Source organism: Zingiber officinale, chromosome 5B (genome assembly GCF_018446385.1).
Source record: "Zingiber officinale cultivar Zhangliang chromosome 5B, Zo_v1.1, whole genome shotgun sequence".
NCBI classification, from domain to species: Eukaryota; Viridiplantae; Streptophyta; class Magnoliopsida; order Zingiberales; family Zingiberaceae; genus Zingiber; species Zingiber officinale.
This window is the reverse complement of record NC_055995.1, coordinates 76,288,821-76,308,170: the sequence shown is the minus strand read 5'-3', so window position 1 is coordinate 76,308,170 and position 19,350 is coordinate 76,288,821. Positions and strand designations below refer to the sequence as shown.

The 19,350-nt window shown below is 37.1% G+C and overlaps 1 protein-coding gene across 2 annotated transcripts; it reads left to right on the top strand.

Annotated features, from left to right (window-relative positions):
- Positions 1–3,722: 3,722 nt before the first annotated feature.
- LOC121984573 (acetyl-CoA carboxylase 1) lies at positions 3,723–17,927 on the top strand. Of its 2 annotated transcripts, none has more exons than XM_042537566.1 (32): positions 3,723–3,923; positions 4,826–5,201; positions 5,273–5,479; positions 5,558–5,719; positions 6,154–6,246; positions 6,648–6,743; positions 7,188–7,361; positions 7,449–7,542; positions 7,633–7,820; positions 7,913–7,963; positions 8,436–8,475; positions 8,593–8,717; positions 8,787–8,903; positions 8,995–9,069; positions 9,186–9,242; positions 9,318–9,422; positions 10,115–10,201; positions 10,743–10,934; positions 11,018–11,206; positions 11,912–12,022; positions 12,117–12,200; positions 12,284–12,460; positions 12,676–12,753; positions 12,833–12,955; positions 13,041–13,310; positions 13,380–13,666; positions 13,743–13,980; positions 14,070–14,419; positions 14,615–14,810; positions 14,990–15,169; positions 15,276–17,432; positions 17,600–17,927. In XM_042537566.1, exons 2-32 carry the CDS (start codon positions 4,827–4,829, stop codon positions 17,651–17,653), a joined length of 6,732 nt encoding a protein of 2,243 aa, XP_042393500.1. In that variant the 5' UTR covers positions 3,723–3,923; position 4,826; the 3' UTR covers positions 17,654–17,927. The 2 variants fall into 2 exon arrangements, with proteins under 2 accessions (XP_042393500.1, XP_042393499.1); XM_042537565.1 differs by having other exon boundaries at positions 3,723–4,007.
- The last annotated feature ends 1,423 nt before the right edge of the window (positions 17,928–19,350 follow it).

The window sequence follows — 19,350 nt, the reverse complement described above, 5'->3', positions numbered from 1 at the left end:
CGATGCCTGAGTCGTTGGCGAGGGACGCGGAGTTGACAGCGGAGGGGAAGGTGAACTCGTCCGACGGATGGTCTCGAAGGAGCATTTCGACAAAAAGAGAGAGGATTTCATCTCACGATCGCGTTTTTGGAGTCCGATGTCTGGAGGACCTGCTTGGCGTTGGTGAGATTGGAGCAGATGGAGTAGAGACCGAAGAGGGAGCTGTGGACTGCATAGGTATGAACCTAGGAGCCGAAGCGAAGCGCTCGGTCTTGAGGCGGAGGCGGAGAGCACGGTGGCGATTGTGAAACTGTTGTGGTGGACGCTATGGCCCGCGACCTACAGAACTTCTTGATATCCTCATGATGATTGCCATTGAATACAATGATGGTAAAAGGTAAATACATTCACCCCTAATAATTCTGTCAATCCGTTTCAACGTCAACACGTAGAAAGTAAATCACGGACGGCTAATAGTCTTTGGAATAGTGACTAGCATATAAGGGAGACATTTACCTCGACTTTACCGAGATTCGAACTTCATATTTCATGGTGACAACACCTCATGTGCTAGCTACTAGATCGTCCTGAGGAGACGGTCATCATTAAGCACAAGATCGACAATGAGGGTGGTCCATAGGACGCAGTTGGAGAGGGCCATTCACATTGATTGTAATATTTGAGTATATTCATATTAAATGGATATGTAAGTGTTATAATACTCATTCATATTGATCTTAATATTTGAGTATTATAATATCCATATCTCTTGTCAAATTAACCCTCAGAGATGTTCCTGAGATAAAGTTGAGTTGGTTAGTGTGGAACAGAGTTACTATCATAGGGCAAGAGTTCAAATCTCGATAAAGTTGAGGAAAAAAAGTCCTTCTCTACACTTGCCAACTACAGCTTCCTGATTTACCTCCTCATAAGTAGTCGTGGAGGTGACCGTGTGGGGCCATTGGGGTGGCAGATTCCACATTTTTTTGCTACCATATTAACCATCGGAGACGCCTCCGAGACAAGGTTGAGTTGGTTAATACGGAGCAGAGTTGCTACCATAGGTAAAAGTTCGAATCTCGATAAAGTTGAGGAAAAAAACCCTCCTCTGCAATGGCCAACTACAACTTCCTGATTTACTTCCTCACAGATGGTCTGGGGTCGACCGTATGGGGCCGTTGGGATGGTGGATTTCACCTTTTGTTACTATATTAGCCCTCAGAGAGTATCCTCTCGAGGCGGTACGGTAGGTGGTTAAAATATGAGATGTTGCCACATGAGATTTTGGGGTACGAACCCGGTGCGTCCGAGCATGCCCTCTCTCATGCCTTGGCCACTTGCACTAATAACTAGTAACCACTCATGATTTACCTTCTCCATGTTGACCTAGGGATAAGTTGGTATGGTCACCTTTTTACCATATATTAGCCCTAAGAGCATCCCCTTGGGCGGTGCAATGGCTAAAGCATTAAGATTTTGGGATCAAAACTCGACGCGTCCGAGCATACTTTCTTTCATGTTTTGGCCACCTGTACTAATGGCTAGTAATCGTCCGTGATTTACCTCCTCTGTATTGGCCTAGGGATGAGTTGACAGGGACGCTAGGGGCGAGCGAATCACCTTTTGTCATATATTAGCCCTCGGGATGGTATGGTGGTTGAGACATCGGATGCTATCATATGAGATATTGAAATCAAAATTTGGCGTATCCGAGCATATTTTTCTTCATGTCTTGACCATTTGTATTAATAATTAGTAGTCATCCGTGATTACGTGTTGATATGAACACTAGAGGTGAACAAATTGTTTTTTTTTACCATATGTTAGTGCTGGTCCCCACAATAAATTAATTTACATTTTATAATTCATATTTTTTTTTTATGCTTCCACGTAATCAGATCTCAGTTGTTAAAACGGACACATGCGATTAATTCGAGCTAATTGACTTAATTTAAACTTAATCAGCTTGCATGTTAAAACTTAATAAAAGAGTCGATCGGTTCCATGGAGACTAACCAATCGCGTGAGCCAGTTGACCTTGATTCATCCGCCTAAACTCCCCATCACGAGTCGAGTCTGGATCAAACCGGTCGAGATTTCCAATAATACTTTTTTTTAATTGAATAAAATAAAATTTAAAAACGTACTTTGTTTTTATTACGGTTAACAAGTAATTATATTTTTCTACACTTTTAATCAAAATTTTCCTAACTAAAATTATTTAGAACATCATCAAAATTATTTTATATTATAATAATTTTGATCAAAAATATTTTTATTTTAATTTTAATTACAGAACTTTTAACTAAATTATTTTAGATGGTATTAATTTTAGCTAAAATTATTATAATAATATTAGATTAATTTAACTTGATTAAATGAAAACAGTTTTAGTTAATTCTAGAATAATTTTATATAATATTAGAGTAATTTTAATTAACAGCATCAGCTCCAAAAGTAAAATAAATTATTCATAGAAATAATAAAAGAATTAAATTTAAATTTTAAATGAGAAAAATATATTAAAAATCAAATTTTAAGTTATGCATAAATTGTATTTTAAATTTACCTAATAAATGAATTAAGAATCATCTATTTTTAAAATTAATTAGGGAATCCTAAAAACAAGACGATTATAAAAAATAATATTATTAAGAAAAGAATATTTTAGAATTAAAAATTAAATGAAGAACATTTTGATTTAAATATAAGAGTATATACATACCCATTAAAATTTCATATGAACCGTTCTGGATTTGAGTCGTCACACACGAAAATGGAGGAAGCAATCGATCAAGTAGTCGAATCCTTTGATCCATATTTTATGGATTAGAGGATAATCCTTTTACATTTATTGATAGGGATTGTTGAGTCATTATCATCTCATATTATAGTTTGAATCGAGACGGATGATCAAATACGATTAGAAAACTGTCCCCTATTCGAGCTCCAATAACCTGAGAACTTACCTACTACCGGTGATCTCCAAATGACCCGTTCTAAACTGTAATCGAAGGAACGGTAAATGTAAAGAACAATCACAATTAATTAGGGCTGAATCAGTCGTAATCTGACAATAATCCATCCCTTATCTATTTTTTTTTAAAAACTGTGGATAAACAGACCTGGTGTCTGTATTTCAGACAGCAGCGTACTCCTTTTCAGGTGGGCCATCCGCGCACATTGTGGACCCGACGCATTTAGAAACCACGCACACTACCCTACCTACCCGAATTAAATTGAATTAATACGGAGGAAAATAATCATTTCTTAATTATCCTTTATGGAAAATAAACAATAATTAGCTGTTAATTTAATTCCAGTGCAAATTAGTAGAAAAGTTGAATTTTATTAATTAAAAAAAAATCGAAATTAGTAGAAAAATGGGCTTGAATATTCCAATAATTATTATAAAAAAGATTTATTTTAAAGAATAAATTGACTTTTATTTTATTTTATTTTATTTTTTAAAAAAACGGAAGGAGGGTTGGTGATCAAAACCGCACCCAACTCTCGGTCAAAAATTCCAAGCCCACCCAATCCCATCTAATCACAGATCGCCGTATCTCATCTCCACCAGATCGAGCGGATCGCGTGGATCAAGCAGGCGATCGGAGCATCTGCGAGACGTGGAGTCGTAGATCTCGTCGTAGATTTGACGGGCGGAGCGATCTCGTTGGCTATGGGACGTCGCATGCGCCCAGTGGAAACGGTGGTAGCTCGGGTCAAAATGAAGGCTTTGGATCGGAAGAAGGTGGTAGTTGGGCGATCGCGGCTCGCCCTCCCTTCCGGATGGAGCGAGACCGGGAGACGGCGGGGCTTGGAGCATTCACTCTCACGTGGACCTTTACCTGCCCATTTAAGGCGCACCAATCCTTCTACAATCTCTAGCCCTCTCTTCTGGTTTTCGCCTCCTCTCTCCCCCGGTTTCCCCCCTTTCTCAGGTAATCTGCCCGCTTATTGGCTATTGTTAGTTCCGCGTGGGCGGGTGCGTTCTCCTGCAAACTGATCGCTGCCTGCTTCGAAGTGTGAGATCTTTTGCCTCTTCGCGTTAACTCGTAGCCTCCAAGATTCCACCTTTTTTGTTTCCTCGCGAATTTGAATTTGGTATCTATGAGTTAGATACTTTACGGAATTAACATAAGCTTTTGCATTGAGCTCTCGTTGAGTTGATTCCTAATAGTTTCTTCCGTATCTTTGATCTCTTTAGTATGACTTCGGCTTTCCTATTTCCCAGTTCTTAGACGATTGATATTAGAAAGCTGATCGCGTGTTATTGATGCTGATGATGTTCTGAGTCTTTTATTTTTGTATGTTGTGAAGAGTGAGGGGAACTACGTTATTTGGTCACTTGGTATTGTTGGATGTTTGTCTTTGCTGGGATAAGCTATTGCAATCCGGCTACGAAGGTTTTCATAATGGAACTTTTTCCGCTTAGGTTTTTAGAATGATAAGGACTTTTAGTTGCTCTTTTGATTTATTCAGTCAAAAACTGTACTTCTAATGTTTTAATCTCCTCACTATACATCAAGAATCAATACGAAGTTTCATACTCATCCAAGTCTTAGATTAGTGCCGATATGCAACTAAAACTAGAAGTAATTTTTCATGACTCTGAAATACGTATCTAACCCACACAGCTTTTTATGATTTTTAATACATTGTAATTCATGATAACATTTTCTAAATCAAGAACTTTGTTGTTAGGATCAAAGAACTCGGAAGGCACCATCTACTAGTTATAGTTTGAAATTATCCTATTGCCTCTTGATTATTTTGGAAGCTATGAATTTGAGATTGATTATAGTTACATTCTTCAATCTAATGTCCTATTTCCTATGTGCAGCATGTCTGAAGCTCAAAGGGAACCTGTAATTACAGAAGCTCTACACCTGAATAGAGTTGTAAATGGAACATTTCAAGTCAGACATACAGCTGCATTGTCTAAAGTGGATGATTTCTGCAAGGCTCTTGGTGGAAAGACACCTATTCACAGCATATTGATTGCAAACAATGGAATGGCAGCAGTTAAATTCATTCGCAGTGTCAGAACTTGGGCCTATGAAACTTTTGGAACTGAAAAGGAAATTCTTTTGGTGGCTATGGCAACTCCTGAAGATTTGAGAATTAATGCAGAGCACATAAGGATTGCAGATCAATTTGTTGAAGTACCTGGTGGAACCAATAACAACAATTATGCTAATGTTCAACTCATTGTTGAGGTTTGCTATGCTTATCTCTCTTTTATGCATTTGAGGATATCCTTTTGCTCATGAAAATGAAAATAATGCAGTTGGCAGAGATAACTCATGTTTCTGCTGTGTGGCCTGGTTGGGGTCATGCTTCTGAGAACCCTGAGCTTCCAAATGCACTGCATGCCAAGGGAATCATTTTTCTTGGGCCTCCTGCTGCACCTATGGCGGCACTAGGGGATAAAATAGGTTCTTCTTTGATTGCTCAAGCTGCAGGAGTACCAACACTTGCTTGGAGTGGCTCACGTGTCAGTCTTATACACTTAATTTGGATATAGTCCTTTTCCATCCACATAATTTACAGGCTAAAACAATCTAATTTACAGGTTAAAATACCACCAGATAGTTGTTTGGATACAATTCCGGAGGAAATATACAAGGAAGCTTGTGTATATACAACAGAGGAAGCAGTGGCTAGTTGTCAGATGATTGGTTACCCAGCCATGATCAAGGCATCTTGGGGTGGCGGTGGTAAAGGCATAAGGAAGGTGTAAACAAAACACCATTCAACCTTAGCAATATTTAATTCTTGCATTTCTATCATTGTGATATTACTAAACAATTCCAAGAAAAATTTGCATTAAATTAAGTTTACCTGTGAACTCTTAGTAACATATCTTCTAAGTTCTAAGTTAGCTTTCATGAGACTACCGAATTATTTACACAACTGGACATGATTATATGATTGGAGATTTTGCCTATTCTCCATTCCAACTTATTTTCTTGTTGTAAAGATGATCCAATGAAAGTTGATCGAGACTACAACTTTTTCTATTCTAGGATTGAAGATTTTGTTTTTTTCCTCATCATCTTACTTGGATCTTTCCGAATCACCAAAATATTTCAAGTGCAACCTCAATAGTCAGACTAGAACAATTGAATTCTCAGTTTTGTCTTTATTAAGCTTAGTTGAGATTTTCAGGTTCACAATGATGATGAAGTTCGAGCTCTGTTTAAACAAGTGCAAGGTGAAGTTCCAGGGTCTCCAATTTTCATAATGAAGTTAGCATCTCAGGTGAGATACTGCAAGTTTTCATAATTTGAAAATCTATCTGAAACATGGTTCTGAGCTTCACCGAGTTTAAGGTCTTTTAGACTAATGATAGCCAAAGAAAAGATGTTTTATCATGGCCATAGGTTGCGGAGCTTGAACATACTAGAATAAATTTATAGCATTGCCTTGGTGTGCATTTTTATACCACTACCCTTTGGTGTAAAGCATGTGAAAGATAATCAAGCAAAACAATCTTCTTTTTCCTAATTGAGTAGAAGCTTTGCATGTTCATCCAATTTTCATGATGTTGGTTAGTGCATTAATCTTAAATATTAAGTTGAAGAGCCATAACATGAGACCATATCATATGGTACTCCATTCATCTGCTTTGTCTGATTGTTTGAAGTTACATTTTCATGTAGAGTCGGCATTTGGAAGTACAGTTACTATGTGACCAGTATGGAAATGTGGCTGCTTTGCACAGTAGAGATTGCAGTGTTCAGAGGAGGCACCAAAAGGCAAGCTTCTATTCACTTTCTTCTTACTTTTCGTTTGTTTAATTCTCATAACCATTTCCTTATGGTCTGAAGTTTGGAAGTATATCCACTAGCACCCTCTCTATTTTCAACATAGAAGCAGTTTCTGTGTATTCTCTCTTTCTAGGCTTCTGTTTCTGGTCTCTCCTTTACAATCATAACTTAGATTGAAAGGGAAAAAGTCCAATTTATCTTCAAGACAAATTTTTAACTCTGAAATTTATAAGCATATTAATAGATTCATGGCCAACAAATTTATCATAATTGCATTAACTATTCTAGCATGAGAGAATCCTCTTTCTTGTCAACTTCATTTTCAAACTCAAAAAACTTTAATTTGCCATTCTTTTTTCCAAATAAACTTTTATTTGTTTGTATCTAAGATAACTGAATGACTTTATTGACAACTAAATAAATTATTACCAGATTATCGAGGAAGGCCCTATTACAGTAGCCCCTCATGAGACAGTGAAAAAACTTGAGCAGGCTGCTAGAAGGCTTGCAAAATGTGTAGGTTATGTGGGTGCCGCTACAGTTGAGTATCTTTATAGCATGGAGACTGGTGAATACTACTTTCTAGAGCTCAATCCTCGATTACAGGTTTGTTGCTTTATGGTCACTGTAAACTACTAATGGTTTATTCAAAAGTTTCTATAGAATATTTTGTTTTTTTTAATATTTTTGTAGGTTGAACATCCTGTAACTGAGTGGATTGCTGATGTAAACTTGCCTGCAGCTCAAGTTGCTGTAGGGATGGGAATACCTCTTTGGCAAATTCCAGGTGAAAACTTTATAACCCATATGGTTAACAAGCTATCCATTTATTTATGCTGTCTACTGTTTTTTATCTCTAAAGTTTGCTTGAATTTAGAAATCAGACGGTTTTATGGAATGGATAATGGAGGAGGTTATGATGCATGGAAGAAAACATCTATTATGGCAACTCCTTTTGACTTTGATAAGGCTGAGTCTGTTTGGCCTAGAGGACACTGTGTAGCTGTTCGTGTCACTAGTGAGGATCCAGATGATGGGTTCAAGCCTACAAGTGGAAAAGTGCAGGTGATACCTTTGAGAAATGTATTATTTTGTTGTGTTTAGATTCATAAACAACCTGATTAAATATCTGATTTTTCTTAACTTGATATATGCAGGAATTGAGTTTTAAAAGCAAGCCTAATGTGTGGGCCTACTTCTCTGTTAAGGTTTGCTTTCTAAGGCATCTTAGTTTACTACAAATCTTATGGTTGTCTTCCTTTTATGGGGAAATACTAACAATTGATCACTATTGCTTCAAACTCCAGACAAAGAGTTGGCAAATCTTTATTCAGTATTTTAGGCTGACCATGATAGAATTTTTTTTGTTACTGCATATTACTAATTAGTAGTTTAGTCTATGAGATCCACATGTAACTGATGAAGTTTTTTATTTTTGATCAATATAATTTGTACTGCTATTTGTTCATTAGTAATCTTGTTTCTACGTTTTTTTGGTTTTGTCATCTCTTCATTATGGATTGACTGTTGGATTGCAGATTTATAGTGAATTTGAACATATCTTTGTGACTTATATAGTGCTTATTATATATAATTATTTCTAGAAAAGAAAAAGTTTCTATTATCTAAATATAGAAGTGCTAAGTTCCTTTAAGTAACATCCATTTGCATGATTTGCAGTCTGGAGGTGGCATTCATGAGTTCTCTGATTCTCAATTTGGTATGATTCATCTGAAATTGACCAAGTGCATCCTAATTAAAGTTTTTAGTTTTCTGGTTGACTGTGATGGTTGACATATATGTTCTTGTTTTTGACAAACTTCTCAACTTATTTCAGGCCATGTTTTTGCATTCGGAGAGTCTAGAGCTTTGGCAATAGCTAATATGGTTCTTGGGCTGAAAGAGATACAAATTCGTGGAGAAATCCACACAAATGTTGATTACACAATTGATCTCCTCAATGTAAGATATCTTGAAATGACATTTCTCTACTTCTGTACACATACTCATTTTCATCCTCTGCAATTGTAGGCTTCAGAATACAGAGACAATAAGATCCACACAGGTTGGTTGGATAGTAGAATTGCTATGAGGGTCCGAGCTGAGAGACCACCTTGGTACCTTTCGGTTGTTGGAGGCGCGCTTTATGTAATGTCTCATCAAGTCACTTTTTCTCTACTATTTAACTCGATTTTTCCTCATTCAGCATTTACTAATCTCTCTTGTCTGTAATCCTCAGAAAGCTTCTACTAGCAGCGCATCCATTGTCTCGGAGTATGTAGGTTATCTTGAAAAAGGGCAAATCCCACCTAAGGTATGTGGTTTCCTTATCCTATAACTGACTGCAGTACCTAAATGCTTTCTAATCTTTCTTCAAATGTTGGAATTTAGTAGTTAGACATTGTTTTTTCTCTCTCTTTTTTTTTGCAGCATATATCACTTGTCAACTCTGATGTTACTTTGAATATCGAAGGGAGCAAATACACGGTAATTCTCTATTTTTGTTGGGGGCCACACTGTTTGAAGGTGCTAAAGTACTTATTTTGTTGGAGGATATCATAGATTGGAATGGTAAGGAGTGGACCAGGTAGCTACAAGTTAAAGATGAATGAATCAGCGATTGAAGCTGAAATTCATACTTTGAGAGATGGTGGTCTCCTGATGCAGGCAAGAGTTTTCTTTTTATTTTACTGCATCTGTCCCTGCAAACCTTATGCTTTCATTTAACCCTATGAACAACACTGTTAGTTTTTACCGATTGCTCATACTTTGTTGTTATTGAGCATTTTGATGAGAAGTAGAATTTAGATCCTTGAGAAATACAAATTTTCAGCTTCTCATGCATCTCTATATCTCCTGGGCTCATACTTGTAAGACTAAGCAATCAATTATAGAATGTTCTAATTTGTTTATGATCATATCTAAAAATGCCTTTTTTTTCCCATGATCCCACTACCAAAATGTGAATGCATAAGCTCATCAGCAGAGAATTGCCCCATATGTGAGAAAATAAAGAAACTTATCTGCTTTAGGGTTTTATGTAAACCTTGTATTGTGAAAGGGAACTCAATAAGATTTTAAAACACAATTAGCATGGGTTAAGCTTCATAAAAGGAAACAAAGCATGATGTGCATGTTGTGTATATTCACATGGTGTTAATCTGATTACTTCTAATTGATGAATTTTTAAGTTCATGTTTATCCACAATTCTGAAGACAAAGTAATCAACTACAGTAATCTAAACAGAATTGAGCGTGTATGATTTTTACAATATCTCTACTATTTTCTACAATTTTTGTAAAAAGGAATAAGTAAAACATAGCTGGTAATTGTTTCTGAATTATTTTAACAACCACAGTTAGATGGAAAAAGTCATGTGATATATGCTGAAGAAGAGGCTGCTGGTACTCGCCTTCTTATTGATGGAAGGACTTGTTTATTGCAGGTAAACTCTTTCTGCATTGCTGTCTTTTTTTTCTTTTTTTTCTGCTGTTACTAGATAGAGTTGTTTTCTGGATTAGATTTTTCATCCACTATTTGTCTTTTTTGAAACATTGGCATAACTTAGGCATGACCACAAACTTACTAATTATTTAAAAAAAAAAAGAATTATATTTTTTTAACTTTGTTAATTTGTAGTATTTGAACTACTTCTGTTCAATATATTTTTTTAGGTTACAAATGCACATAATTGTTCTTCATTTTTATTTTGTTGTGTTAACAAATAGCAAAATTCACTGCTGATTAGAATTGCAATGGAAATTTCTTGAGTAGTTAACATAATAGCATGTCAAAGAATTACCTTTTCATATTTTTGGTTACTTATCCTCTCTTATTTTCATTATTACTTGCCAAACTTAGCACGGAAAGGTCCATACTAACTTTTGTAAATTATGTTTTGATGCATTACATTGGCCACATTTTCACCTTTATTGGGAGGTATTGATTTCTCTTTTTAACTTCTCATCTATGTTCTCTCTGTTTAGAATGACCATGATCCTTCTAAATTGGTGGCCGAGACACCATGCAAACTGCTTCGTTTCTTGGTTTCTGATGGTACGCATGTCGAGACTGACACACCATATGCTGAAGTTGAGGTTATGAAGATGTGCATGCCATTGCTATTGCCAGCTTCTGGAGTAATTCATTTTGCGATGTCTGAGGGCCAGGCAATGCAGGTAGTTTTGCATTAGGGAGATTTCCTCTTCATTAATGATCACTCTTAGGCCTTGTTAAAAGGGCAACCAACATCTTGTTGTAGTCTGGTGATCTTATAGCAAGGCTTGATTTGGATGATCCATCTGCTGTTAGAAGAGCTGAGCCATTTCATGGCACTTTTCCTAAACTGGGGCCTGCAACTGCAGTTTCTGGCAAAGTTCACCAAAAATACACTGCAAGTTTAAATGCTGCACGAATGGTTCTTGCAGGATACGAACATAACATCATTGAAGTAAGCACCATTTTGTTAGAATTCTTATTTATATTTAGTGTTTGTTTAGGAAAAAAAAGAGTTATATATCTTGCTCTTCTAAGTTGTATACAGTAGTCTGCGTGTTCTAAAAATTGGAACCTGTTTTCTTCATGAGGTGTGTTACCAATTTAATCTTTGGCATAGGAGATATTCAATTCTTTTTATTCATTTTCATGTCTGATATGGCTAATTAAGGCTACAATTTTTGCTATATAACTAGGGAAATATAAAGCAACAAATATGCATTTTCTAGGGCTTGATTTTTTCCGAAAATGTTTTGTTAGAATCACCAGTAAAATTATGGGAATTGGATTAGTTGGGTTTTTTTTGGAACTTTTTTTTTGTCAATCTAGTTGATTTGGGTGGGGTGGTAGTTCCCATGACTTAGTTCCTTCAGTTTCCATCCACATTTCAGTTTTTTAAAACATTGGTTTCACTTATCTTGATTTTGACTTTTACTATTTCCCATAATTGGTCAATCAGGTCTATTCTCACTGTGTCCATAACATAACTTTGTTGTGCCATTTCATCATAGCTAAACATAGTCCTACTAACCTAAACTGTGAGGCACCCGTGGCAATTCCCCCCTTGTGTTACTTTTCAGTTTTATTAAGAAGCGTAGTTCTACATTCAGTCTTTAGGATATTCCAGTGGGGGGTATGCTAATAACTCAAATATTATTAGGTTGTCCAAGATCTTCTGCTTTGTTTGGATAGTCCAGAGCTCCCTTTCCTTCAATGGCAAGAAAGCATGTCTGTATTGGCAACTCGTCTACCAAAAGTTCTAAGAAATGAGGTTAGTGATATCTGAATCAGTCACATTATCCATTCTTTATGTTGCCAAACCTGTGAAATGGTTGACCACTGCATATTGTATTGTGTAAATTTAGTTGGAGATGAGATACAAGGAATATGAAGCGACTTTCGGGACGAAAATGGAATTCCCTGCCAAGTTATTGAAGAAGGTTCTTGAGGTCAGTCTGCCAAAGTTAAATTTTCACTTGATTTGTTGATATTTTAGAAACAAAGTTGAATTTCTTTAGTATTCTTTTTGCAGTCTCATCTCTCATCCTGCAATGAGAAAGAAAAAGCTTCACAGGAGAGGCTTGTGGAGCCTCTGATGAGTCTTGTGAAGTCGTATGAAGGTGGCAGAGAAAGTCATGCCCGCGTTATTGTGCAGTCTCTTTTTGAAGAGTATCTATCTGTCGAGGAACTGTTCAGTGATAAAATTCAGGTAATTGGATATCAGATGATAAATTCTGTTGCAAATATTTCATTAACAAGATCTGATTATAAGTTATTATATGGTAAAATGAGCAAAAAGCTTCCATTTGGTACAATATTCTCAGACTGACTCATCACGTTTGTGGTTCATGACATCAAAAATTTTGCTTTGTTCCCTTATATTAACTTTTCACTGAAAATTGTTCAATTCTTCTGTTTGTACAGGCTGATGTCATAGAACAGCTCCGGCTTCAACACAAGAAGGATCTACTCCGTGTAGTAGACATAGTATTGTCTCACCAGGTTCGAATCACATTGCTTCTGAAGTACTATAAAAATTCTAATATTTGCAATGACAACATGCAATATCTGCTGCTTGAAGGGTGTGAAAAATAAAAGCAAGCTGATACTTCTACTCATGGAAGCCCTGGTTTATCCCAACCCTGCTCCCTACCATGATCTGCTAATTCGTTTTTCTGCTCTTAATCATACAAGTTACTCTGAGGTTTGTTTACGTCTAAAGCAATATGAGTTTCTCTATTTGAGAGGACATTCTTATTTATCGTGCTTGACATATTTAATTGCTGCAGTTGGCACTGAAAGCAAGCCAACTTCGTGAGCAAACTAAACTTAGTGAGTTACGGACAACCATCGCAAGAAATCTTTCTGAACTGGAAATGTTTACTGAAGAAGGAGAACGCCTTTCAACCCCTAGGAGGAAGATGGCTATCGATGAGAGAATAGAAGATCTTGTCTGTGCTCCATTAGCTGTGGAGGATGCACTTATATCTCTCTTTGATCATTCTGATCCTACCCTCCAAAGAAGGGTTGTCGAGACATATATACGTAGATTATACCAGGTAAAACTTCATAAGCTTGAATGACAGAAAACACTTGGTCATTTTTCTGACTGGAGACTTCTCTTGCAGCCCTATATCATCAAGGACAGTATCCGAATGCAATGGCACCGTTCTGGTCTGATAGCGTCGTGGGAATTTTGCCAAGAAAATACAGAGAAAAGATGGGGGGTGATGGTTATCATTAAATCTCTTCAACTTCTACTATCGGCAACTAGCACTGCCTTGAAAGAGACATCTCGTTTTGCGGATTCTGGGACTGGAATCACAAATGAGCTTCCTCCTCATGCTGGCAAAGGCAATATGATTCATATTGCTTTGATTGGCATTAACAACCAGATGAGTACTTTACAGGACAGGTACACATCTCTGCAGTTGCAAATTGAAAAGTTATAATAGGTTGTCCTTTGAATATTAGTAGTTTCTTTTTCTCAGTGGTGATGAAGATCAGGCCCAGGAAAGGATAGATAAACTGGCGAAGATTTTGAGAGATAATAAATTGAGCTCTGATCTTCTGGATTCAGGAGTTGGTGTTGTTAGCTGTATTATACAGAGGGATGAAGGACGAACTCCTATGCGCCACTCCTTTCACTGGTCATCTGAAAAGAAGTATTATGTGGAAGAACCTCTACTTCGTGATGTGGAACCTCCTCTTTCTACATTCCTAGAATTGGTTTGTCACTATATTCTGAATTGTTCGTAGACTTTTCTCATCTTCTCCTTTGGATTGAGCTTAACTTGTCATTGTTTTTGCCACCTTAGGAAAAGCTGAAAGGCTTCCGAAACTTTAAGTATACCCCATCAAGGGATCGCCAATGGCATCTGTACACTGTTTTAGATAATGCTAATACCAAGCGGATGTTTCTTCGAACAATCTTGAGACAACCAAGGACAAATGCTGGCTTTGGATCAAGCCCATCCCTTGACATAGAAATATACCGTGCCCAACCTTATTTGTCCTTTACCTCTACAAGCATATTGAGGTCATTCATGACTGCTTTAGAAGAGTTGGAGTTACAGGTCCACAACGCAACTATCAGATCTGATTACTCTCACATGTATATTTGCATTTTAAGGGAGCAAGTATTTCATGATCTTTTACCACCTTCGAGGTTAGTTCTACATCTAAATTTTGTTACTTTTTTTTTCTCCATCTTCTACTGTTTCTGTTTCAAGAGATTTTCTGTAATAATGCTAAGCTATTGCCTGTACCCGTTCCTTACCAGAATCCTACTACTTTCATCCAACACTGGAAGTGCTTAATTGTTTTTTTGTGGGCTAACATGCAATCTTTCCCTTCTATCCAGAATGATGGATGAAACTAGCATACATATGATCTTAAATGAAATGGCTGTCAAAATTCATGAATTAGTCGGTGTTCGGATGCATCGTTTGGCTGTTTGTGAGTGGGAAGTGAAGCTACGGCTTAATTCTGAAGGACCCACTGGTGGTGCTTGGAGAATTGTGGTGACCAATGTCACTGGTCATACCTGCACTGTCCATGTAAGTCACTATTGAGCGTTTCATCATTTGCAGTTTATAAATTAACTTGAGGGAGAAGTAGCATGAAGCATTACATGTACTACTTTTCATTTAATGAGTTTTTTGTTTATTTTTTTTATCTGATGATTATGTTCAGTCTTTATCATCATTCTGTCTGAGGTTAAATACTTCCTATTTAGATTTATCGGGAAGTGGAAGATACAAAATCTTATGAAATGGTTTACCATTCCTACACGGATGTGCACGGTCCTCTCCATGGCATCCCATTAAATGCTCAATATCCAGCACTAGGGCCCATTGATAAAAGGCGTTTAAATGCCAGGAAGAATAACACGACTTACTGCTATGATTTCCCATTGGTAAGTTTCCCTTCAAATTCTCATAAGAAAGCAGTTTATGCAGAATCATATTTTATATTTATCTCCCTGTTATATCATTGTAAAGATGTGTTTACCATGTATTCAGGCATTCGAGACAGCACTTAGACGGTTGTGGGAATCATACACATCCAGTAACATTAGGGTAAACAATAATAGAGATCTCATTAAAGTGACAGAGTTGGCATTTGCAAACAATCATGGAGATTGGAATACTCCTTTAGTCACTGTGAGCCGGTCCTCTGGTCTCAATGACATAGGAATGGTAGCCTGGTTAATGGAGATGTCTACACCAGAATTCCCTAATGGAAGGAAGATCATAGTTGTGGCAAACGACGTCACTTTCAGAGTTGGTTCATTTGGTCCAAAGGAAGACGCATTCTTTCATGCAGTGACCAATTTAGCATGTGATAAAAAGCTCCCTCTGATTTATTTGGCTGCAAATTCCGGTGCCAGGATTGGCGCAGCTGAAGAAATAAAATCTTGCTTCAAGATTGGGTGGTCTGATGAGGCAAGCCCAGAACGTGGCTTTCAGTACTTTTATTTGAGTCCAGAAGATTACAATCGCGTTGGTTCATCTGTTATCACTCATGAGCTCAAACTGGAAAATGGTGAGACAAGATGGGTCATCGACACAATTGTAGGAAAAGCAGATGACTTGGGGGTGGAAAACTTGTCTGGAAGTGGTGCCATAGCCGGTGTTTATTCAAAAGCATATAATGAGATATTCACTCTCACCTATGTGACTGGAAGAACTGTTGGTATTGGAGCTTATCTTGCTCGGCTTGGCATGAGGTGCATTCAACGTCTTGATCAACCTATTATTCTCACCGGGTACTCCACACTGAACAAGCTTCTTGGACGTGAAGTCTACAGCTCTCACATGCAGTTGGGTGGACCTAAGATCATGGCGACAAATGGGGTTGTCCATCTGACTGTGTCAGATGATCTCGAAGGCATTTCTTCCATTCTGAGATGGCTTAGCTATGTTCCTCCTTATGTTGGTGGCCCCCTTCCCATTTTGAGATCCCTTGATCCTCCTGAGAGATCAATAGAATATTTCCCTGAAAATTCTTGTGATCCCCGTGCTGCTATTTGCGGTATTCAAGACAACAGTGGCAAATGGCTAGGAGGCATGTTTGACAAAGAAAGCTTTGTAGAGACACTGGAAGGTTGGGCCAAGACAGTGGTAACAGGAAGAGCGAAGCTTGGTGGAATTCCTGTAGGAATTGTAGCGGTTGAGACGCAGACAGTGATGCAAGTGATCCCTGCAGATCCTGGCCAGCTTGATTCCCATGAACGAATTGTCCCACAAGCGGGACAGGTTTGGTTCCCAGATTCTGCAACCAAAACTGCTCAGGCTTTGTTAGACTTCAACCACGAAGAACTTCCACTTTTCATTCTTGCCAACTGGAGAGGCTTTTCTGGCGGCCAGAGGGACCTATTTGAAGGAATACTTCAGGCTGGATCCACCATTGTCGAGAACCTCAGGACATACAAGCAACCTGTCTTTGTGTACATCCCCATGACTGGAGAGCTCCGTGGTGGTGCTTGGGTTGTTGTCGACAGTAAGATCAATCCTGAGCACATTGAGATGTATGCTGAAAGGACTGCCAAGGGCAATGTTCTTGAACCCGAAGGAATGATTGAGATCAAATTCAAGGCAAAAGACCTCGTTGAGTGCATGGGCAGGCTCGACCCTGAGATTATCAGTTTGAATGCAATGCTTCAAGATGCGAGAGCTGGTAAAGCCGTAGGAGATATTGAAGCAATAGGGAGGAACATAATGGCTCGACAGAAGAAGTTGTTACCGGTATATACTCAAATAGCCACACAGTTTGCTGAACTACACGATACTTCTCTTCGGATGGCTGCAAAGGGTGTCATCAAAAAAGTAGTTGACTGGGCAAGTTCTCGTTCTTTCTTCTATAAGAGGCTGCTCAGGAGAGTTTCGGAAGGATCACTTGTGAAAACTGTTAGATTTGCTGGCGGAGGGCAGCTATCGCATACATCCGCAACTGAATTGGTCAAGAAATGGTTTTTGGCATCAGAGCAAGTCCAAGCTGCAGGTGCTAACTGGGCGGACGATGATGCCTTCTTCTCTTGGAAAGACGATCCTAGAAACTACAAAAAGTATCTTGAGGAGTTGAGGGTCGAAGAAGTAACCAAACAACTAACAAATCTTGGTGAATCAGCTTCCGATTTGCAAATTTTGCCCAAGTGTCTTGCCGCTGTTCTTAGCAAGGTAAGTAATCTACGAACCTCAAACATTAGGAGGAACTACTCATCATCAATCATTCAAATTCTCCATTGAATCTGAATACGTGTTGGAAAAATCTACTTGTTCTTTTGTCTGTCATAATCTAAAAGCATTACTCTTAGCAACAATTTGACAGACGAATTTTGATGCAGATGGATTCTTCCACCAGAGTGCGTCTAGTTGAAGAGATCAGAAAAGTTCTCTGATCGAAAACTCGATTTGGGTTTCCAAATCCATTGTGCATGAGTTATCATCACCAAGGCCAAAAGGCAATCGATAAGGTGGTTCTTCCTTTATATGCTGCAGCTACATATATTTTGTGTCAAATTCATATGTTGAAGATCAATACCTTATTATTCGGTAGATTTATAACACAAGATGGGATGAACCAGTTCATCGTCCAGTTGTAAGGAATAATTTTTAATTGTTGTTAGCTATAATTTTTTGGGTTATAATAGATTGAATCCTTCAGTGATTTCATCACAGGACTCAACTAGATAATGCCAATTTGGTTCAGTCGAAACAAATAGGTGCATTGGTGGAGTCAGATTTTCTACCAGTTCAATTATGGTCCAAGTGAAACAAGCAAGCATGACATTCGAGTCAAAACAATAAAGAAGCATGACATTTGAGTCAGATCAATAAAACTACTAAGGCAACATCAGAATTTCGATAGGGATCCAACTCTAGGTTTCTTTTTTTTTTAAGAGTTTGATCTAGTTTAAATTTGTTGTTAAATTTTTAATATTTTTAAATCTATTTTGATTGGTTAGTGAATTTAATATTATAAATTTATTTATTTTACGGTCTTCTCTTTTTAATAAGTTTGATAAAAAATTTCTTAATAAACATATTTTATAAATTTTATTTGTGGATATTCTTAGTAAATATTATTCATAATAGATTGTAATTAGGGGTGCAAAAGCTTGGAAATATAATTTTGAGCCCGATTTGACCTAAATTCAAGTTCCGTTTGCCAACTCTTCGTGAGCATCTATAATTTACAATAATTTTAATTTGAATATATATATATATATATATGAAATTCTTTTTCCTTTCCGCATGGACCAAGAGATTGGATCTAACCGTAAGAAGAATACTTGGTATAAATAATTCACTTCCTTCGACCCCCTCAGTCACTACGAGCGCCATCCCGATCAGTGCAATGGAATGTGTCTATTTATCTATCTCTTGACTCAAAATGGGAGCAGGTTTGAAAAAGAATCTTAGAGTGTCTAGGTTGGGCTAGGAGGGTCTCTTAACGTTTTTTTCTCATCGAAGTTATTTCACAAATACTTGTCATAATATATATATATATAAAAGTTAAAATTATATAATAATAATTAGAATTCAATTTAAATTTCATTTGCCAATCATTCATAAATAATCAAATAAAATATTATAAATTTAAATTTAATTTTAAAAAAAATCAAAGATTTCGAATTTGATAATCTTAAATACAAATTAAATATTTTTTAAGCGGACTTTAAAAGCTTACAAAACAAATTATATTTTTTTTAAAAAAAAATTATTATACCAATAAAAATTTATCTTTCAAAAAAATAATTGAGGGATTAGATTAGATTATAATATTAAGTAAAAAAAAAATAATCGAATAAAATATGTGAGATTTACACGGAGCATCCTCCTCTGGGTAACGTTACTCAATACTCAGTAAATATATATGTTATTTTAATTTATTAATTTTTTTAAAAAAAATAATGACCTAAAACCAGTTTCATGTGCATATCTTGTCTACAAAAAAAAAAAAAAAAAAAAGAGAGTGGAAAGCATCAGGCGGAGAAGAGCCCATCGACGGCGGCCAACCCGACCGAGATCCTCTGCTCCGCCGCCCTCTGATCCACACCCATCAGCGCCGCAGTGGCTGTCTCCCTCGCCTTCC